General features: G+C 38.1%; 1 protein-coding gene across 1 annotated transcript in view; it reads right to left on the bottom strand.

Moving 5' to 3' along the window:
• Positions 1-24,685, bottom strand: part of LOC134535720 (T-box transcription factor TBX10-like) — a 591,112-nt gene that overhangs the window by 243,714 nt on the left and 322,713 nt on the right. Inside the window, exon 5 of the mRNA XM_063374928.1 lies at positions 3,093-3,245. Coding sequence (XP_063230998.1) covers positions 3,093-3,245 — 153 coding nt within the window. The remainder of the gene's footprint in view (positions 1-3,092; positions 3,246-24,685) is intronic.

The following is a 24,685-nucleotide window of genomic DNA, read 5'->3' as shown; positions in this document are numbered from 1 at the left end:
ACATTAATGTAAGTTGTGTTGACCTGAAATGTCTGGGCGCTTACCAACAACTACTACAACAACCATAATTACATACCTACTCGAGGTTACAAAACCAATACAACATTAAAAGTGGAGGATGGTTGGCTCACTGGTGACTTTCATACCTGATAGAGTGCCACTCATATATTAAATAAATTAAAGAAAATTATTTAATATTTGCATATATACCCATTTCCGTAAAGTTTTTAATATAAAAAACGCATCCTTAATCATGCATAATAGTATTATTTTACAAACAGATATGACAGTTCATATTTTTATATTATTAGAAGTGTTTACTCTCCATGAGAAATATCATATCCAGCACATAACATTGTACGTGTCGACTGGATAACGAATTACTATAATGTATAAATGATGCAGTTACAACATTCATCTCAGCCATTATCATCTCTGCGAGGTGCACTTAATATCCCTTGACAATAGTATATTTTTAAAAGTCGTGACAGGAATTAGAAGTAAATAAAATATACAAATTATTTAAACTATTTAATAAAAAACAAACACACACCTACACACCATCTTCTCCCCTCGCTAACACAATGCTATTCAAGAGGATGTTACCAAACCCCTTCACAATAGCCCGCTCCGCAGCACTTTCCATACTATCCAACAAATGCTCAATCAACACAACTATTCGCACACATAGCTCTAAAGTCGATATTTCAGGATACGTGCCTAATATCCGTACCACCACAGCAGCAATATCCTTCTCAGAGTGAAGGTGTTCACAGGTACATCTGTGATGTCTTCCCGGGACTATTCGTCTTCATCCATCGCAAGAGCTTCTTCCTAGCCGCTAGCCTCCTGACAGCACCCATAGAACTCCTCCTCAACAATCTTCTCATAGGTGGCCCGACACATCTTACTAGCTCTGTTGATAACTACGAATTATAGGTCCGATGTCAGCATCACCGCCCGACACACACACACTTATCACTTATCAATGAACAAGTGTGCAATGGTTCAACCCTCTCCACCCCCCTACCCCTGCCCATGCGTCACAAGCGCACGCATCACTGATCACTGCATACCTACCCCCTCCCCAGACCACCCCTACCCTAGTAGCTGTGTCCACACATCCCCAGTCACCTCGCACCTTCCACCAGCATCCCAGCCTCGTTATTAGTGAACAGTTTCCACCTGTACTGGAATACTTACATTTATTAACATGACATAATTCGGTATTACAAAATAATGTTAGAATCAGCTTTTTCACATTTTTCGTGATCATTATAGTCGTCTAATATTTTGCTACCATTTCACTTTCTAGCTGTTATAGACACGAAATTCTTATCATTAATCAGCCTGGTTTTACAATAGAGGGTTTTGATAGACTTTAAGAGGGAGGAGAATTATCTTTTAAGTAAGTTTTTCTCAGCTGTACTTAACATAGTTATCAAATGAGTAATGGATATATTTATTCGGGTGCCATCTGATTAAAATGTTTAAATATCTGGTTTGGTATCAGGAATTCAGAATACAAACAGATATCACTCAATATATCACAAGTCCGATATAAAAAAAAACCCAAGAGGACTAATGACTCAAGAATAACTGGAAGCACTTTACATTTAATTTTTTTTAACTAAAAAGTACCCCCATACGAATATCTATGTTGATTTTACTAATGGTCACACACATCTCAAACACTAATACACATATTTAAAACACTAATTAACATATATCAAACACTAATTCACATATTTCAAACACTAATTCACATATTTCAAAAACTAATTCAAATATTTCAAACACTAATTCACATATTCCAAACAAAAATCCACTTAATCCTCAAAATCCTCATATTGCAAACACAAATCTTCATAATCCTAAAAATCCTCATATTTCAAACACTCATCCACGTATTTCAGAAATAATACATGATATTTTAAGACCAAGTGCAGAAGCTGAAGTGATGTTCTTCCACTTCTGAAGTGACTCGTGATGTTACAATCATCTGGTTTTCGTCGATGCTATAGATTTTTATGTAGGAACCAAAATTCTGTTTCTCGAACAGAGGGATCTGGCGAAGTGGATTGGGAAACTCGATGTTGGTGAAATTGAACTTCCCCTCCAAGTCTTGGTAGTGTTGATTAACATGCTCAGATGCTTTCCCTCCTTAAACTTGACCAGGATAGCAGACTTAAAACGAGTGTGCTAAACTAAATTTGTACATATTAACCACTGCATGTTTCAACCCGATGCAGGCAGGTAGTTCGATGTAGGAGCCAGCACTAAGTAGATCAAGCTTGTTAATTGCGTAGTTATAGTCGCTTAATGACGGACGAAGTCCATCCAGGCCCCTTTGGCATGTTGTACTCCTCTTCCTTACATAGAGAATTATAATAAAACAATTAATAATAACAATAATTTATGACAGCTTGTGACTCCTTCTTGATATAGCAAGGATAATGATATAGCACAAGAAGTTAGAAATTATACGTATTATTAATTTTTTAATAAAAATAAAAATTTATAAAAAACATTCAATAAAACTACTGTTTCTGAACGTCTCTTTACTGAAGCAATGATAGGGTTCAAGCACACGCCGTTGCTATTAAAATATATTTAATTTTTAATTTTATAATACATCATGTAGTTTGTAATTCAATGTTTTTAAAGTTATTCAAGCTGAAGAGAAAAAATTAAATTATTACCTTTCTGTTTATCTGATTTTTCTTTAGTTCATAATTTAGAGACTGGCGTGCATTTACACTCTCAGAACTGATAACTCTGTGATTTTATTTAAAAATAAAATCTGTTTTCATCTACCATCTTCAGTCAGTTCTGAGGTAATGATCAGACTCACGCCACAAAAAAGCACAAAACACAATCCATACCAACTGCAAATTAATTTAAAGTCCAATTTCCACCTTTGAATGATTGTCCTTACACCCCTAATGCTAGGGAGGCTTCCACAGAGCTTTGATACATTCTATCCCATGGATGGTGTCAGACGATTTCTAGCTACAAGCGAAACTTTCGTACTTGAAAATGAACATGATACACTGTTCTGGCTACTCAAGCAAAAACGATAATGCACTCACCCTGTGGTTCTGGTAGGCAGTGACAGCGATGAAGCGCGTCTCCGGGAAGATGAAGGTCTTGAAGTTCTCGCAAGCAACCACCGCCTCGCCTCCTGGGGCCACGAACACCACGTGAAGCCGTGGCTGGTAGCGGTGCATCGAGTTGAGGATTATCTGCGCACACCCGCCACACACCTCATCACCCCACCGCCTCGCCTCCTGAGGCCACGAACACCACGTGAAGCCGTGGCTGGTAACGGTGCATCGAGTTGAGGATTATCTGCGCACACCCGCCACACACCTCATCACCCCACCGCCTCGCCTCCTGGGACAACGAACACCACGTGAAGTCGTGGCTGGTAGCGGTGCATCGACTTGAGGATTATCTGCGCAGACCAACCACACACCTCATCACCCCACCGCCTCGCCTCCTGGGAACACGAACACCACGTGAAGCCGTGGCTGGTAACGGTGCATCGAGTTGAGGATTATCTGCGCACACACGCCACACCTCATCACCCCACCGCCTCGCCTCCTGGGGCCACGAAGACCACGTGAAGCCGTGGCTGGTAGCGGTGCATCGAGTTGACGATTATCTGCGCACACCCACCACACACCTCATCACCCCACCGCCTCGCCTCCTAGGGCCACGAAGACCACGTGAAGCCACGGCTGGTAGCGGTGCATCGAGTTGAGGATTATCTGCGCACACCCGCCACACCTCATCACCCTACCGCCTCGCCTCCTAGGGCCACGAAGACCACGTGAAGCCGCGGCTGGTAGCGGTGCATCGAGTTGAGGATTATCTGCGCACACCCACCACACCTCATCACCCACTGCCTCGCCTCTTGGGGCCACAAAGACCACGTGAAGCCGTGGCTGATAGCGGTGCATCGATTTGAGGATTATCTGCGCACACCCGCCACACACCTCATCACCCCACCACCTCGCCTCCTGGGGCCATGAAGACCACGTGAAGCCGCGGCTGGTAGCGGTGCATCGAGTTGAGGATTATCTGCGCACACCTACCACACACCTCATCACCCCACCGCCTCGCCTCCTGGGGCCACGTACACCACGTGAAGCCGTGGCTGGTAGCGGCGCATCTAGTTGAGGATTATCTGCGCACACCCGCCACACACCTCATCACCCCACCGCCTCGCCTCCTGGGGCCACGAAGACCATGTGAAGCCACGGCTGGTAGCGGTGCATCGAGTTGAGGATTATCTGCGCACACCCGCCACACACCTCATCACCCCACCACCTCGCCTCCTGGGGCCACGAAGATCACGTGAAGCCGCGGCTTGTAACGGTGCATCGAGTTGAAGATTATCTGCGCACACCCGCCACACACCTCATTACCCCACCGCCTCGCCTCCTGGGGCCACGAAGATCACGTGAAGCCGCAGCTTGTAACGGTGCATCGAGTTGAAGATTATCTGCGCACACCCGCCACACACCTCATCACCCCACCGCCTCGCCTCCTGGGGCCACGAAGATCACGTGAAGCCGCAGCTTGTAACGGTGCATCGAGTTGAAGATTATCTGCGCACACCCGCCACACACCTCATCACCCCACCGCCTCGCCTCCTGGGGCCACGAAGACCACGTGAAGCCGCGGCTGGTAGCGGTGCATCGAGTTGAAGATTATCTGCGCACACCCGCCACACACCTCATCACCCCACCGCCTCGCCTCCTGGGGCCACGAAGACCACGTGAAGCCGCGGCTTGTAACGGTGCATCGAGTTGAAGATTATCTGCGCACACCCGCCACACACCTCATCACCCCACCGCCTCGCCTCCTGGGGCCACGAAGATCACGTGAAGCCGCAGCTTGTAACGGTGCATCGAGTTGAAGATTATCTGCGCACACCCGCCACACACCTCATCACCCCACCGCCTCGCCTCCTGGGGCCACGAAGACCACGTGAAGCCGTGGCTGAAAGCGGTGCATCGAGTTGAGGATAATCTGCGCACACCTACCACACACCTCATCACCCACCGCTTCCAGTTCCATCACTGTATGTAGTCATGGCTGATAGCAGTTCATTGATTTTAGGATTATTTGTTTACACTATATTTTTAAGTGGCACACATTTCTAGACTAGAAGTGAATGAATGTTTCCCCTGTTAGTTTCGACCTCAGCACCCAATGTAAGTCAGAAGTAGTAAACCAAGAGTCGGGGTGCCATCTTGGATTGTTACATCACGGCGGCCATTCCGGTGTTTAATTTCCACAAAAATCCTTTTAAAAGATTCAAAATTCCCGAACATTCCTACAAATTTTCCTATTTCGATGGGAAAAATCCTGTTATTTACAAAATATTTCTGTTTTTATTTCAGAAAAGTAGTATATAATAGCCGGTCCAGAAACAGGATTCAGGATGTGGATTGTGATTGTCTGTCCGCCATCTTGGATAGTGACGTAACGGCGGCCATCTTGGATACATTGACCCTGACCTTTGACCTTGACCCCGGAGGCCATTTTAGATCTGCCATCTTGGTTCCACCATCTTGGTTGACATCTTTTGTTTTCTCGAACTTTCCACCATTTTGTTTTCCACCATTTTGAATTATGACGTCACTGTTGAATTTTCCATTATGTCCGCCATCTTTAACTTTTTTTTTATTATCCGATTTTAATGAAAAAAAATTTAAAATTTATGAAAAAATTCAATTAATAAAATTTTAACAAAAAAATTAAAAAAAATATACATTTACGACACGGAGCTCGGAGTCATTGGTTCGAACCCGACAAGGTCAAAAAAATTAAAAATGGCGTCAGGCTCCTTCCTCAATGGTGGCTGCAGGCAGACTGACTTACCCCCACCACTTTTTACCATGTTTATATATCATCAGGTAGTATGACATCATGTCCGCCATCTTGAAAATCCATAATTTTTATGTTAGAAAATCGGGAAAAAATTTAAAAATCATTAAAAAAAATTAAATAATAGAATTAAATAATAAAAATCTTTAAAACCACCATTTCAATTTTCGTTACGCCTGCCATCTTGAAAATCCGCAATTTTTTTGTTAGAAAATCGGGAAATTTTTTAAAATCATTAAAAAATGTAATAATCGAATTAAATAAAAATCTTAAAAAACACTGTTGTAGTTATCGTTACGCTCGCCATCTTGGATTATATAAATGTTGCATATTACGTTACGTCCGCCATCTTGGTTGAGTACCACGTCATTCTTACACTTTACATTACGACCGTCATATTGGATCCTTTTAATGTTGCAATTATCGTTATGGTCGCCATCTTAAAATTTAGATGCCATCTTGGAAATCCGTAATTTTAATGATAGAGATTCGGGAAAAATTCCACAATTCATCAAAAAATTAACTTAATAGAATTCTGATTGATTATATCGATTCCCGTCCTATGTTCGAAACCAGTGAGGGCAAAAAATAAAAACGATCAGATCCTTCCTTCACAGAAGCCACCTACAGACTGACATACCACCAATATCAAGGTTATATCCTCAGCTGGTATGATGTCATGTCTGCGTCTTGTCTTCGTCCACTGGAGACCGCCATCTTGTTTTCGTCTGCTAGAGTGTGCTAGCGACATATTAGTATAATTTTCTGTTCACAATACCTTTAACCTCTACTGTTGGCATTGAACTTTGACCTTGACCTTGAACTTTGACCTTGACCTTGAAATTTGAGCTTGAAATTTAACCTTGACCTTGAAATTTGACCTTGGCCTTGATTTTTGACTTTGACCTTGATGTCTATCATGGATCCGTCATTTTATGTTCAGTACATGCTACCAGGAGCTACCACCTGCTAGTGGTCATTGCCACCATCATGTTTTCATCTGCTGGAGGACACCATATTGTGTGTACTTGTCTTACCATTATGCTAGTTTTATTCTAACATGCTACAGTGCAGTAATCATTTATTATTACTGAGGTGCCCACCATCTTGAAATTTGGGCGCTATCTTGAAATCATGTAATTATTTAGCTAGAAATGCGGGAAAAATTCCAAAAGTCTCGGAAAAAATAAATTATTAATATATAAGTTAAATCGATGGATTCCTGTCCTTGGTTCGATTCTTGACCAGTGACAGTTGTAACTAATTATGAAATATATTTTAGATTCTGTTTTCCATTACCTTTGGAGTTTATTAATAATTCACTCTACGAAAAACAACGCAAGTTAATATACCTGACCAACGAATTAATACAGTGCCAATTAGCCTATTATGAAAGTCTAATTTTTCAATAATCTGAATAACCTATAAGCTGTTCATGTACAAAGCCACACATATAGATCAATTGTCTTCAGTCCATGAGACCGAGTCATGTCATTATCAGACGTATAGGCTAGTCATTTCAGGACCGCATGACCTTCGTCGTTAGCTAATTATATTCAATTAATTCATCGTGACATTTTTTATACATACTAAAGGACCAAGTGACCTTGAAAAATATTTTAGTAACACCAAGATGTTTAAACTAGTAAATATTCAGTCACTACATTTTGTACTACGCGCAATCAACAAAAAGGAACCATCGACAACGAAAAGACGGCACATTTGGAAGCACCGACAACGAAAAGGCAGCACCGTCAACAAAACGGCAACACATTTGTCATTAACTCCAATAATCATTGGCTCCAATATTCATTGGCTCCATTAATACGCTCGCTCCAATATTCATTGGCTCCAATATTCATCGGCTCCAATATTCATGGGCTCCAATATCAATTGGCTCCAATTGCTCCAAAAGACTCCATCAGTATTTTGGCTACCAATATTCATTGACTCCAATATACATTAGCGCCAATATTCATTGGCTCCATTAATTCGCTCGCTCGCTCCAATATTCTTTGGCTCCAAATGCTCCAAATGGCTCCAATGCTCCAAAAGGCTCCAAATGCTCCAAATGGCTCCAATGCTCCAAAAGGCTCCAAATTCTGCAAATGGCTCCATTGCTCCAAATGCTACGAAAGGCACCAATTGCTCCAAAATGCTCCAAATGCTCCAAATGGCTCCAAATGCTCCAAAATGTTCCAAATGCTACAAATTTCTCCAAATGTTCCAAAAGGCTCCAAAAGGCTCCAAATGCTCCAAAGGCTCCAAATGGCTCCAAATGCTCCAAATGGCTCCAATGCTCCAAAAGACTCCATAAGGCTCCATCAGTCTTTTGGATCCAACAGGCTTTTGGCTCCTATATTCATTGGCTCCAATATTCATAGGCTCCAATATTCATTGGCACCAATATTCATTGGCTCCAATATTTATTGGTTACAATATTCAAGCCTCCATCAGTCATTGACACCAACAGTCTTTTGGTTCCAAAAGTCTTTTGGCTCCAAATATATTTGGCTAGAATTCTTCGAGTCTAAGAGACTATGAGACCACGTGGCTACGAGTCTAAAATGATCTAGCTGGTTACGAGTTATAGATGCCTTGAGAGGCTACAGAGCTACGAAGCTTCTAGTACATGAGTTTACGTGGCTGCGAGGATACAGGAATACAAGTATGCATGAGTTCTCGACTACGAAGCTACTCGTCTTCAAGGCTAATTGTCACATCTGTCTTCGTCGGAATTTTCTCTTTTGCTACATCTGCACCATCAGCATTATGTTATAAGATTACAAGGCTACTTGCTTACGTAGCTTCAAGTCTACGAGACTCCAAAGCATCATGACTACGAAGCTTCCAGAACGCATGGTTACGAGACTGCGAGGCTACAATTCAACGAGGTCCCAAGACATCTTGTCTACGCGACTACGAGCCATGAGGTTACGATACTACGTGACTACGAATCTTCAAGTTTACGAGACTGCGATGCTACAGAGCTACGAAGTCTCTAGAAAACGAGTTTACATGACTGCGAGGATAGAGATCTACAAGTCTGCATGAGTACTTGACTACGAAGCTACTCGTCTACAAGGCTCCAATTGCCGAATCTGTCTTCGTCGGAATTTTCTCCTTTGCTCCAACTGCATTTTGGTGTTGTTAAATTTCCTCATAATTCCTCAAAAATGACTCAAAAATGACTTCAGAATTCTCAACATTCCTAAAAATGTCCTTCTCCATGGAAAAATTTTCAATTTCGAGGGGAAATTTCCCGTTTGATTCCACATAAATTCAAAAACTCGAAGTTTTAAAATGCTTCAAAAGATGTTTGTCTTAGAAAAACCATAAAACATACACATTGAGGGTTAAATTACTCGTCAACAAGCCTTCAATAAGCCTCTGAAGGGGATCCTTGACATAGACCATAAACTTGAAATTCTTTAATTTTTGAACAAAAATTTTCGAATAAATACACCTAAAAAATATTTACTTCAAACATTTAGTTACTTAGTCGATTTAAGTTCTTGGTTAAATTCCCGGTGAGAGTAAACGCGTATTTTAATAACAATATTTAAAAAAAAATTAAAATATAACTAAAAACTAAAAAAAAATTCTTGCTTATGTCACACAAGCCAACTTAAATTCTAGAAAGTTGCACTTTTAGTTATGGCCACCATATTAAAAATTCATATTTTTCATGCTATAATATTTGGAAAAATTTTAAAGTAATAAAATTATAATAAAAAAGTCCTTACACCATTTAAAAAACGGCCCGTCATCTTGATTATCTATACCTTTTATGTTAGAATATCGGAAAAAATAAAATTCATAAAAAAAATTAAAAAATTAAATTTTGATTAAGCGTTCACCATGGAATCCGTGGTTCGAACCCGGCAAGGGTAATCGATTTAAAAGGCGACAGATCCTTCCATGGAAGACACAGGCAGACTGACCTCCCACCACTTACGCCAAGGAAGATATTACATCAGTCGGTATGACGTTAGGGCAGCCATCTTGTTTTCGTCTACAGGAGGCCGCTACCGACATATTGTTTACGTCTTCTAGAGAGCGCGGCCGCCATTTTAGTTTAAATTTTACCCATTAGAGTGCAGTAATAAGTTATTGCCAATACACCCCGCCATCTTGGCCAAAATACTGAATATCTGTAAGTAATAAATTTGAGAAATTTTTTTAATAATCATTGATAAGATTACTTGTTAAAAAAAAGATTGATTCGATTGATTTATGTTGATAAAAAACAACAAAATTACAAAAAATAAATTACTATAACAATTCTACAAAAACAAAAAAAATGTAAGTTACTAACGTTTCCCGAGGTCTACAGTCTTCTTAGAAGGCTATAGTAGTGTATAATATGGCATACTGGCACTTGCGCTGGCGTGAAGTGCCTGGTGCCGACCGACATCTTGGATTTGTGACGTCACGGAGGCCATCTTGGATGACGACCTTTGACGTTGACCTTCACCTTGACCTTCAAAATTCGCAAAAATTGGTCTGAATGTTGCCAAAATTTGCCAAAATTTGCTCAAAAATCGGCAAAACTAGCCAAAACTTCCATTTTTTTTAGAAAAAATTCCGCCAATAATTCTCAAATAATTCCACAATTCTAAAATTAGGTTTTCGAAAACCCCAAAAAAAAATTTGCTTTAAAAAGATCACAAATTCCTAAAAACTGCTTAAGCATCCATATACAAAGCCTCCGATAAGCCATTTATAGAAATTAGAATGCCATGACAGCCATTTTGATTTATGACATCACCGTTTTAATTTCCGTTACGGCACCCATCTTAAAAATCCGTAACTTTTTATTTTATAAAATATAAAAAAAAATTAAATAAATGAATTTAATATTAAAATTTTATAAAAAATTATTTAAAAAAATCTAAATGTACACTTACACCATGGAGATCGCAGTCCTTGGTTCGAACCCGGCGAGGTCAAAAAAAATTATGTTAGGTTCTTTCTCCACGGAAGCCACTGGCAGACTGACCTCCCACCACCAATACCAAGGTATATATCGTCAGCTGGTATGACATCATGTCTTCGTCCACTGGAGGTCACCATATAGTTTTCTTCTGCCAGAGTGTGCTGATGCCATGTTAGTGTAATTTTCTGTTCACCATACCTTTGACCTCGACTGTTGGCATTGAACTTTGACAGTGACCTTGAAATTTGACCTTGAACTTTGACCTTGTTTTAAATTTGACCTTGATCTTTAAATTTTACCTTTAACTTTAACCTTGACATTTAACTTTGACCTTGACCTCGAAATTTTAATTTGACCTTGAAATTTTACCTTGACATTTAACTTTTACTTTGACCTTGATAATGAACTTATACCTTGAACTTGAAATTAGACTTTGACCTTGACGACCATCATGAATCCAACATTTTGTGTTCAGTACATGCTACCAGGAGCTACCATCTGCTAGAGGACATTGCCACCATCTTGTTTTCGTCTGCTGGAGGACACCATCTTGTGTGTACTCGTCTTATAGAGTGCATTACCATCATGCTAGTTTTATTCTAACCTTCTAGACTGCAGTAATAATTTATTATTACTGAGGTGCCCGCCATCTTGAAATTTGGGTGCCATCTTGGAATAGTGTAATTATTTAGCTAGAGATTCGGTAAAAAAAATCCACAATTCATAAAAAAATTCATTCTTTAATTTGAATAAAATAATTTAGAAATAAATAAATAAATAATAAAAACAAAATTATAATCTATTGTGTAACTTTTAAGGAAAAATTAAAGCAGCCAATGTTGCTTGTTCTTGTTAGGATCGCCAGGTAGCAGCACAAGGCTTACTCACGCGAGGTATTTCGGCAATAACACTGAAACATTGCGAATAGTAACATATTTATAAAGTGGTATCATAGAAATACCACTACGAAACAAAGGGTTAAAGTAATAATTGATTCGAAACTTGGTTCGATCCTTTCATGATATTAAATTAATTTTATAACACCAATTTAGCATAATAGAGACAGGTTCGAGAAATAAAACACTGCAATTTATTTTACAAACGTAATATGTATTACCTACTTAATTTCTATTCTACTATAGGATCACCCTGCAAAAGTAAACAATCTTATAAACATTTAGGTCTACATAGGCTTGAAATGACTAATTCTTAGCTCCAATCAGTTTATACTAGACAGAGACCAGCCAGAACCTTTACTGACATAGTCCTCCTCTTCTTGACAGAGTTTCTCGACACCATGTTTAACAGTCTGCTTCACGACGTCAGAACTGTAAATTACTGCAGCCGATGTCTTGAATGCACACTTCTTCACTTTGTCTTCGAACAGATATGATTTTACATATATAGAGTCCATCAAGGTAGTTCTAACACAGGGATTAGTTTGTTGAAACTGTAATTTGTAGATTTTAGGTTATTTATGCTAACCTTTTTTTTTCATGTAACAGCTAACTACATTGTTTTCTTAATTATTTTATTACTAGCTGACCCGGCGAACTTCGTACCGCCTTAGCGTAGCAATGATGCACTACTTTATTTTGTATAGCTGACCTATCTTAGGTTTGAGTACCTATTCAATTTGAACTGGAATCTATAATATCCTCCATATAAAAATGAATCCATAATTCCCTGGTATCACTATAACTGAAAAGGACCTTACTAATTTAATTAAATAAAAAACAAAATATATATTGTCAAAATAGTGTTTATTCCATAGGATTCAATAATTCCACTAATGTTTTTACAAATTGCTATTGAACAACTTGGCATTTTTAAGTAAACAATGAGCTCAATACCACGCGCGCTCTATAAATCAACTAATAGTCTCTGTACCCCTCACTGCTTCTCTCTACTCTAATGCTTTTTGATAAACTATATTTTTAGTTTCATGTTCTGGAGCGTAAATAAATTATGTTGATGGTTTTCCGACACGGGAACAGGCGACATATAATTGGCCATGTGAAAAACATGGATTTTCTAGGTTGATGCGGGTGTATACCATTTGTCCGAGTGTCCACTTCTCCGAATGACCACTTGTCCGAGCTCCTTTTGTCCGAAGGACCACTTGTCCGAGTGGCCACTTGTCCGAGCGGCCAACTCTCCGAGCTTTGAGGGGCGGATGGCGTCTCCCACCCGCGCGACCTTGCTCCGCCCTGCCTCCTCCTTGACGCCCAATCGCAGCACGGCCGATAGGCCGCCAATCAGCAATAACAGTTATCACACTGGGAGGGGCTACCGAAACTAAAACCTCTCGTACAATTACGTACATAAAGCGGCTAAGTCGAGCAGGCACGGCCCTTGTCGCCCCGAGAACGAATCCTCGGGCTTAGCACATTATGGACACGTTACCGTTTAAGATAAAAATTCACGTTTCAATTTCAAAACGTGTCTTAACGCACGCTTTTTAAAAATTATTTTGAATGTTTATGTATTTAAAGACATTTGTATTAATGTTGCAATTAAATTTTTATGTTATAATTTTTTTGATTTTACGACAGAGTAGTGACTAATTAAGACAAATGAAAATTTACATTAATGCCTTACCCTAGACGTGAATCCGTTAACCCCTACTTCTCACAATAAAAGCCGGTATGCATTCAATTACATCACGTAGATCAGCAAGCTTTTTTCTCAAGGCAGCGTTTCTTATCTCCATGGGTCACAAACAACGATAAAGATGATTTTTATAAACTATATATACGAATGTAAATGAATGTTCACAAATACGGACTATCTGCAATCAGAACCTTTCTGACCTTTTAAGAGTCGCATACTATTTTTAAACTGCACATTAAAAGTAAATTCTAGGCTTTTTTAAAGTTTGGTATATTAATTCCGTAGTGAAGTGATGCATATTTTGTAAAAAAAAAATCAATTTTCTATACACATAAAAATATTTGCATATTTTATGCTAAGTGAACACAAAATAATCGCATTCGCCAAGTCTACAGGCGCAGGTAGATTTCGAACTATTTCTTCTAGAACTTTGTGAAAGATTCTTTAAACTTTCGGAACATTTTGAAAACTTAATGCACATAAAATCCTTCTTTATGTTCACCAATATTCCAAATTGATCGATTATATATTTTTTCATATTCGAAACATCGTAAATGTTATGAATAGTTTTTAGATAAATGCATCTAGCATTGAAATAACTTATAACGAAATACATGCTATGCCTACTAGTAGATAGTCATGAATAATTTGTACCTTCAGATACCATATTTCCTCCCTTGGACAAGTATTTGTCATATAAAAATTTGTTTTTGATAAAGGTTTTTAGGTAATTTTTAAATGGTTTGAGGTAAGTTGCAATGGATTTGATAGTACAGACAGAAAGAAAGTTTTAAAATATATTTTTATTTCAACCTCTGTATTTTTAACCCCATTGAATCATCTGAAATGCCTAATCAAAAATTGTTTAATCAAATATTTTAAATAATATCTACGATTCAAAAAAAATAAAACATACCTTAATTGTTTACATATTAAGGGAATTTATAAAGGTATTCGTCCTTTAACCCTCAGTTTTACATCCATAACAGCAATAAATGTTTACGTTAAAAATTGTTTCATACAAAAGTTTTAGATAAATGAGGAGAAGAGACAAGTAGAATGATTTTGATAGTGTGCCTTCTAAGGATGCTATGAATTTGTTCGCCCTTAAACAATAATTTTTTACACCACATGCTGTAATTGTGGGTCGTATGTAAAGTATTTAAGTAAAAAGTGATAATAGGTACAAGTTTTGAAATAAAAAATAATAGAATTGATTGTATACATTGTACAATAATAATAATTATTATTTTTTACTTCAACAGCTGTTTTAAAACCTCTTGCAGCAATGGTTCATATTATTGAACAGTTGTTTAAGACAAACAATTACGATAGTATTTATAGAGTTACACGTGCAAATTGAATGGATTTTATGATGTAGGTACCTAGTTAGAGAATTTTGAATTTTTTTGTCCACTAAACCCTGCTATTTCCACCCCTTGAAGTCATAACAAAAATTCGTTTCAAGAAACGTATTTGTCATATCTCTAAACGAAATATAATGGTAGTATAGGAATACGGTATTTATAATATTAAAGAAGTCATAACGATTTTTCTGTTTTTCAAAAACTTTCCCTATCTGTTTCACTTTGGTCGGATTATGCCCAATAACGAACTCGACCTAGATTTTCCATTAATTTGATTAGCGATTTGTGCAAAATTGCGGCAGCTATTGCGTACATAATTGTGATTGAGGTATTTACAAACGTATTTAAATACTTTTGAGCTGACAATGGTTTTTCGGTGTATGGAACATGAAAAGAAAAACTAAGTTAATATTTTCCGGAAGTCGCACCATGTTTACGGCTACAATTCATTGTGTTTCTTCGAAATATTCATAATTGTGACACGAAACAGCCATAGTTCCTCGTAGTTTTATGATATTATAATTTTAAACAGAAAATGTTTTTGCTGGAATCCCCGGAAACAGTTTTAAAGGTGTTTTCATGTGCTAGATCCCGATCTAGCTAGTTTCTGACTGTAGGAAAAATATTTTAAGAGCTACTTAAAATTTAAGTTACTAAAACACATTATAAAAGCGGTTGAAGGACATCGAGGTTGTAGCCATATCACAAAAAAAATTGTTCTAATAATTATTTGAATTATGAAAGTGTTGGTATAATGCAAGTGTTCATCTCACCATGCAGTTAAGAAGACTAATATTTTAATATGTGTCACTTCAAACATAGGCTATATTAACGATTTAAATACAGCATTATAAAGGACCACGCCTTCATGTGCAGCAGTTGTTTTGATATGCTATAAACATTAATCTTTGTTTAATGTTTCCGAGACGTTTTAGAGAACTCTTAGGAAGCCAATGATATTATGATTAAATCATAAATATTTAAATAAATGAATGTTTGTATGTTTGTCCTCTGTGCATTCATATAACATTGATTCGATTCTGATTAAAGTTTATCGATTAAATACTGTGTATTCTTTTACGATAACTGGTGCATAATTATATAGGTATTTCAATTTATGTTTACTTGAAACATATTTTTTAACCATGGAAAAGATAATGGAATATTTAACAATTACACTTTATTTTGTTCTATCATGTCTATTAAGTGCGCTGTTAATACTGGAAAGTTATTCAGGGAACGGTTTGCAAATAACTTCAACTATTGGAGGTAGGACAACATAAAGCATAAATGCCCGGTTAAAAAATAAAAGGCTGCAAAAGTGTGCGAGTATGCGAGTGCGAAAACGCAAGTGTGCAAGTTAGAACTAGCATATAGCAAGCTACGCTACGTAAGTAACCCACCTTCCCCCTTTTACCTTCTTCCTATTCGACCGTTTGTGCATGCGATGGAGTGGCGTCGCCGCTGACGCACTCTCCTTTACCGGTCCCTCCCTCCCCCCATGTACCTAACTATTCCCCTCGTCCGATTAGAATTTTCGTAACGCTCGAAAATTGTAACTATCTCAGCAAAAAAGTTTACTTCAAAAGATTACAGTGTACGACCCTTATAGATTCGACTCTAAAAAAAGGTTTTCTTGAGACTGTAACGTATTTTGAAACCTGAGTTACATAGTTAACAGTCGTGAATGTCAAGACTGGGTTGGTTAATAATCCCTTTGTTTCGTTTCGCTTTTGCTCCATTGTCTAATATTTTTTTATAAATGCTACCACAATATGTAATGAATTATAAATATTTTTTTTTTCAAATAAGTAAATACCAACTTAAAACAAACTACTACGTTTATCATGAAAACTTAATATAATTTATATTTTGTCCTGTTTATGTTTGGCTAATGTAAATAAATACATTCAAACATATTTTACTTCACGTCATTTATGCAGCTTCTGGCTCTTCTCTCTTACTGGTCAGTTATGTACGAGTGTAAGAAAGCTGTTGTAAATGAAACATTACCTATTTATTTAAATCCATTTGAATAAAATATTTTATTAAAAATTTTGAATAACTTATCTTATTAACGTACATCCTTTCCAGTAAATACGATAGCGATTAAATTGCACAGTAATTTGATTTTCAATTACTCAGTAAAATATTTGAGAAAATTGGGAACGTATGGAAGATGTTCGGAAATTTCTGGACATAAATTTGTTGAATGGCAGGGAACAAAAATAAAATCTATTATTGTTATTGAATAAACATATTTACGGAAACGCAACCCCACAAAGTTCCAGGTGCGTACGATCAGGGCCGCGTCTAATAGGGGGCAAAAGGGGCATTTTCCCCGGGCCTCACATTCTAGGGGGCCTCAAATTTTATTAAAAAAATATATCATTAATTAAAGTTAATTCCCATTTTATATCTGGCGTAGTAATAACTTGTCTTTAAATTTAGATACCTATTTATTTAGTTTTGTAAATCATCATTCCACAATAAAAGCACACCGTGCTGTAACTTGTATGGTTTTATTTATAACTACTGAGTAAGTCATCGACATCGACGCCGGTCGCCGATAACTACTGTGGTGCGGACAAAGCGAGCGGATTCATTACATACCACTACAGCGATTATGGCGCTACGGGTGCTATTGTTCGATTCAAGAGGTCGATTAATGTGATGTGTGATTCATTTTAGTTCCAACAGATGTCATGTAATTAATGTAGGCGTAAAACTTCTTAATGTAAGATTGACGAACAACAATCAATATCCCTGTTTTAATCTATTTGTGCAACTAAAAATGTTTTTAGTGAGATTTTAAAGCTATTAATTTTGTTTTTGCAGTAATGATTTTATTTCGTTCAATGATTTTGTTGGTTTATGATTCATACGAACTTGTTTATGATGTTCATGTTGGTAGTTGTGTTCAACAATAGAGATGTCCATCAGGCGGGAATAATGTAAACAGACCTTGATACTACACCAGAGTTTTAGTTTGATAATAATTGCAAATTGGTTGTGTTTTATAATAATGTCACAAAATGAGTGTACCTACGTAAATTTGATAGTGGTGCTTCAAAACGTAAAGCAAAAAGAAGAGAACAAGAAGAAATAAACAAACTTCCAAAACTTACAGCCTTCTTCACAAAGAACCACGAACCTCCTCAAACACTAGAACCATGTGATTGTGATGGTAAGTTGCCTTTGACTTTACCACTTTCAAGCTCTGATAAAGTTAAAGAAAACAGAAGTAACTAAAATAGATAATTGTAAACTCATTAATACAACTCCAGAAATTCCCATAACTTCTAGAAACTGTACTAGGACTGAAAGAAGTGTAGAGTTTGGTAGTGCAGTGTTAATAGAAGAAATCCAGCAAGATCCTGCGGCATGGCCTCGCAATATCACTGACGAAATGATTAGTTATTGTGTTGATAAGGGGCCGGACTTTTTTTAGTAATAATGATGGAGACTACACAGCTTCTGCTAGGCAATATCCAAAATGTACTCGTAAACTAACAACATCTGCATTTGTGAGAGTTCTTGAAAATAAAGAGTGACAGGAGAGAAAATGGTTATTGTACTCTAAATGTACGGGAAATGTGTTTTGCTTTGCGTGCAAACTTTTCAGTAATTGTAAACTATCAAAAATTGTAAATGGTTTTTCTAATTGGAAGAAAACAGAAGAAAAATTGAGGGAGCATGAAAACAGTATTGAACACAAAGCATGTTCTTTAAAATGGGTTTCAAGAAAAAATAAGAAAATGTCAATTTCATCACATTTAGATGCACAAGTGTCTACTGAGACAAATTACTGGAAGAATGTTCTTGTTAGAGTAGTGGCAGTTGTAAAATTTTTGTGCAGTCGTGGTCTTCCTTTTCGTGGTGATAATCAGATGCTTGGATCACCTCGTAATGGTAATTACCTAGGAATTTTGGAACTCCTTGCTCAGTTTGATCCTTTTTTACAGGAACATTTAAGGATGCATGGGAACAAAGGAAAATATCATGTATCGTATCTTTCTTCTGATGTATGTGAAGAATTCATTGAGCTAATGGGCAACGAAGTTCGGAAACACATGCTAAATGAGATTAGACAGGCCAAATATTATTGTAGTTGATTCTACACCTGATGTTTCCCATACAGATCAGTTATCTTTTGTATTTAGAAACTGCCTTAACGGTAACATTTTGGAAAGGTTTTTGTGTTTCATTCCAATTTGCAGCCACACAGGAAGAAATTTAAGTGAAGTTGTAACCTGTACTCTAAAAAACAACACCATTGATATCCAGGATTGCCGAGGTCAGAGCTATGATAATGCAGCTAACATGTCAGGAAAATACGAGGGCCTACAAGCGCACATTAAATCAATAAACAGCTCTGTGCTGTATGTTCCATGTGCAGCACATTCAGTAAACTTAGTAGGAAAAAACAATGTTGGTGAATGTATTCATGCAACAAAACTGTTTCTGTTTTTAGAAAAGATGTACTCATTTTTCACTGCTTCCACTCACAGGTGGTCAGTTCTTGAAGGAGTTATTTCGGAAAGCACAGGAAATAGCGGAAAGCCAAACATCACTGTCAAGAGCTTGTCGTAAACAAGGTGGTCATGCAGAGAAGATGCATTGAAAACTCTCGTCATTCATTATGATGAGATTTTCTGTGCATTTAATGATATGTTCAACGACAAAAATGAAACGCAAGTCACAAGGATGGAAGCGAACTCCCTCATGAAGAAAATGCAATATTTAGAATTTGCTTTTATGGCCATATTTTGGTACGACATTATGGAAAGATTCGGTGCAGTAACCAAGCATCTACAGAAGCCTGGACTCGATGTCATAACTGGTCATCAACTGATGAATTCTTTGAAAGATTTTGTTTCCGATTTGCGAAATAATTTTGATGAAATTGAAGTTAAAGCAACACAACTAAGCAACCATGTGTTACAAACTTTTGTAGATACTAGATCTTCCAAAAATAAAAAGTTTTTGGATGGAAAAGACGAACTTTCAACTGTTGTAACATCCCGTGAGAATTTCAGAATTTCCACATTTCTATGCATTGTTGATAAGCTCTGCATGGAACTGGAGAAGAGAGCTGCTTCCTACAAAGATATTGCCTCAACATTTGTGTTTCTTTGTAACTTAACTACAGCAAGTGAAGATGAACTCAAATCTAGTGCTACCGAGTTGGTCAGAAAATACAGAAAGGATCTGCAGCCTGTTATTACAAATGAATTATTACACTTATCATCATTTCTCAGATAAGCAACAAGTTGAAGACAGTGTTACATCATTCACTCCACAAAAGGTTTTGCAGCACTTATATAACAGCGATATAATTGATGTATTTCCAAATGTAGCAATAGCACTGCGCTTGTATTTGACACTACCAATCACAAACTGTGAAAGTGAAAGATCATTTTCAAAACTGTCAGTTCTGAAGAATCAATTCCGATCTACCATGTCACAAGAGAGATTAAACTCGTTAGCGGTGATTTCTACAGAACATGATCTTGTGAACAGCATTTCATTTGATGGACTCATTAACTTGTTTGCTGCTAAAAAGGCAAGAAAGAAGTTTATTGCAAAGTGAGTTAATAAATAATAAATATGTAATTTTGATTGGTCGGGATCTGCAACTCATAAAATAGTGTAAATATTTGAGCACGATTTAAGACTTTCGTAAATGAAGCAGAGAAATATTAGGGATGGGTGTTGGCTATGAAATATTACTCCATTTCAAATAGAAAATTTGTTGTTATATATTATTTTGTTTTCCCTGCATAAATATGTTTCATATTTCTGCGTATACAGGCTGCATTTCATTATGGTACTTCTTGTCCTTTTTTATGTTAGTTATTACATACATACATGTCAATGCAAATATGAGTTTTTCATATCTGAAAATTATGACTACAATAAAACAAAAGGGGGGGGGGGGGGCCTCCGAATATTGTTGCCCCAGGCCTCGCATTCTCATAAAACGGCCCTGCGTACGATAGCGTGCAAATTAGAATTTCGCGCTTATGTGGCTGACTCTCCACTGTCTGAAAGGGCACGTGATTGAACGCCATGACGTTCAAATGCTCCGCGGGAAAGAATACGTTAGAGCTATATATACGCATAAGCTGGTAGCTGAGTTGTATATTTCCAGATAAATTTTACCTATATCTAGCCCAGAGAAGTTTTTGTCATGTATTATTTTGGTAGACAAGAAATGTACACAGCCAAATCTAATCCGGTTGTCATGCCGCGCCTTATACTATGAGGCAGTATCGGATAGCTGCGTCAGCAATGCGCTGGTGAGAACGCCCTTTTCCTAAATTGTTCACTGAAGAGAACGCAGACATGTCATTTTTTTCATGTTTGGAGGGAGCTTTTTAAAAACGCTTCTAGTGTTAGGAAAGAAGCGAAGTCGTAAACAAGTGTTTCACGTTCCTGAAATCCGGATATATAGATGTGTGTATATATATGTGTGTGTGTATATATACGTATGAATATATATAAACTACACACATATATATACACATATATATAGTATAGGACAGTATGTTCGGGCACTAGCGCTGGCGCGAAGGGTTGGTGCCGGGCCACCATAGTAGTATACGAATGACGGTCCGAGATCAGGCTTCAGGCTGTGGTGCCGGTGCCGGTGTCCGCCATCTTGGATTCTGACGTCACGGCGGCCATCTTGGATGGTTGTGACCTTGACCTTTGACCTTGACCTTGAATTTGATCCTCAAAATCCGCCAAAATTGGGCAAAATTTGCCTAAAATTCCTCAAAAATCGCCAAAATTTCCATTTCTGTGGAAAAAAGTTCCGCCAAAAAATTTCAAAAAATTCCACAAATTAAAAATTTCTCTTTTCGAGGGAAAAATTTCCCGTTTCGAGGGAAAAATTCCCGTTTTTAGTCCTTAAAAATCCCAGCGGCTGAAAATTCCTAAAACTGGCTTAAGCATCCTTAACTCAAGCCTCAGTTAAGCCATTTCTAGGAATAAGGATACCATGACCGCCATCTTGGATTATGTCGCCACCGTTGCAATTTTAGTTACGGTCGCCATCTTTAAAATCTTCATTTACTATCTGATTTTAATGAATTTTTTTTTAAAAATTATAAAAAAATTCAAATAATAAAATTTTAATAAAAAATATTTAAAAAGCATACATTAACGACACGGAGCTCGGAGTCCGCGGTTCGAACCCGGTGGGTGCAAAAAAAATTAAAAATGACGACAGATCCTTCCCCCTAGGTGGCTGCTGGCAGACTGACCCCCGCCACTTTTACCAATGCACATATACCATCAGGTAGTATGACGTCATGTCCGCCATCTTTTCTTCGATGCTGGAAGCCAACATCATTGTATCGTCGGCTAGAGTGCGCTGACACCATGCTAGTTTAATTCTTACCCACTAGAGTGCAGTAATCATTTATTACTGTGACACCCGCCATCTTGTCATTTGGCCGCCATCTTGAAAATCCGTAATTATTTAGCTAGAAATTCGGGAAAAGTTCCAAAATTCATTAAATAAATCACTCATTAATTTACATATTGATTCGATCGATTCCCGTCCTCGGTTCGATACCCGATCGTTGCAATAATGTTTAATCTTATGTAAAAAAAATAATTTAAATAAACCATGTTCAACATTCGTAAAGAGACTCTAAATCCTCTACGACCACCATCCTATCAGACATCAAGACCACCATATTGGAAATGTGTAATTTTAATGCTAGAGATCCGGGAAAAAGTTCAGAAATCATTAAATAAATTTCCGATCAATATACTGATTAATTTGAGCGACTAATGTCCTTGGTACGATCTAGGATGATGCAAAAAAAAATTAAATATAACATCAATTTAACATAAAAGTAACAGGTTCGAGGAATTAAACACCGCAAGTTCTTTTACAAACATAATATTTATTACATAATTTCTATTCTACTACAGGATCACTTACGAAAGCCAGCAATCTTATAATCATTTAGTTCCGCAGCGATGTGAAATGACTAATTCTTAGCTCCAATCGGTTTATACTAGACAGAGTCCAGCCAGAACCTTTACAGACATAGTCCACCTCTTCTTGACAGAGTTTCTGGATACCGTTTTTAACAGTTTGCTTCACATCGTTAGAACTGTAAATTACTGCAGCCGATGTCTTGAATGCACACTTCTTCACTTTGTCATCGAACGGATATGGCTTTCCATATATACAGTCCAACCACAAGTTATATTTCAAAGGTCCGTTTGTTGCTACATCATCAGTAAGCTGATTGATTATCTTCTGTCTGATATCGTCAAGAAAATTACAACTGTCCTTCGACTCACCGAACGTATTTAGATAATAGTAGTCTTTCAACGTTCCACGAAATGCAGACTGCGCCAAGTAGAAGCCATTTCGTTCACTTGTAATGCTCCGAACACAGTCTTAGGTTTAGTTCCATGTTCAGACGTCATAACAATCGGTTGCTGGGCATCTGTTTTTTTGGTTGTACACTTTCATGTCTCCAATCTAAAGCGAGGAGTCGAAATGTCGGCAGGTAGTTCAGCAGTAGGAGCACAGACTCCACCTTTACATTTTTTCGCATGATGTCGCAAACTATCGATTCGAGTAAACCATTCATGACAATCATCACATCGAAACTTTATACGAGAAGGATTCTTTTTGCATTTGCTCCGCTCATGTCTTCGTGCATCATGGAAAAATGCGAACGACGTATCACAGTAGCTGCAAGGATACCGTGCTGATGTAGACGAACCTTTCAGACCCGATCCAGATATGGACGTTGCAACAGTAGTACCATTTCCAGGCATACTCTAATGAACATCGATGCATCGCTGTTGCACCGAAACCTTTACTTTCTGCCGCACAGCAGGACCTTTACATGCCTTCATGTGCGTTTTCATATTATCTTTTCTGGCAAACTGCTTATGACATTTCTCACAAACAAACATTTTACGATATAGGTTCTTGACACATTCGCTCCTCTCGTGTCGCCGAGCATTGCTGTTGTTTGAGAAAATCTTGTCGCAGTAACAGCACCGATGTTCGCTAGTTGTCAAATCAGCATCCATTGAAGTCTCCATCGAGGTCGTATCGTCGATCGCCGTGGTTTCCTGCACATCCAGCTCAGTTGTTATTAAGCTATCTTCTGCTGGTGGTATCACATCTATTGAAATCTCCTCCAATGTTGACGTCGTCGTCGTTGCCAACGAGATCTGCTCCACCATTGTCGTCGCTGACGTCAAGGTTCCCGTAGACGATGGTACAACGTCCATCGAGTTCGACATTAAAGTCGGTAAAGATGCCATCGAGTTCTCAAGAACAGGTAATTACGCGACTTATGCACCAGATGAAATAATCTAGGTGATCCTTACACCGTCGACGACAGTAACAAACTGACCGACCTGCTGTCTAGGACTCGCTTATATACATGCACCGGATGGAATAATACGCTAGTCAAATCAAGAATCATTTACAATAATACTAGAGTCAAAACAACATTAAAAATAGAAGGACCATCAACGAAAAGGCAGCACATTTGGAAGCACCGACAACGAAAAGGCAGCACATTTGGAAGCACCGACAACGAAAAGGCAGCACCGTCAACGAAAAGGCAGCACATTTGGAAGCACCGACAACGAAAAGGCAGCACCGACAACGAAAAGGAAGCACATTTGGAAGCACCGACAACGAAAAGGAAGCACCATCAACGAAAAGGCCGCACCGCCAACGAAAAGGAAGCACATTTGGAAGCACCGACAACGAAAAGGCAGCGCCGCCAACGAAAAGGAAGCACATTTGTAAGCACCGACAACGAAAAGGCAGCACCGTCAACGAAAAGGCAGCACATTTGGAAGCACC

The sequence above is a fragment of the Bacillus rossius genome, chromosome 10 (assembly GCF_032445375.1).
Source record: "Bacillus rossius redtenbacheri isolate Brsri chromosome 10, Brsri_v3, whole genome shotgun sequence".
NCBI lineage: Eukaryota > Metazoa > Arthropoda > Insecta > Phasmatodea > Bacillidae > Bacillus > Bacillus rossius.
The sequence above is the reverse complement of the archived record's forward strand: the minus strand, read 5'-3'. Positions and strand labels throughout refer to the sequence as shown.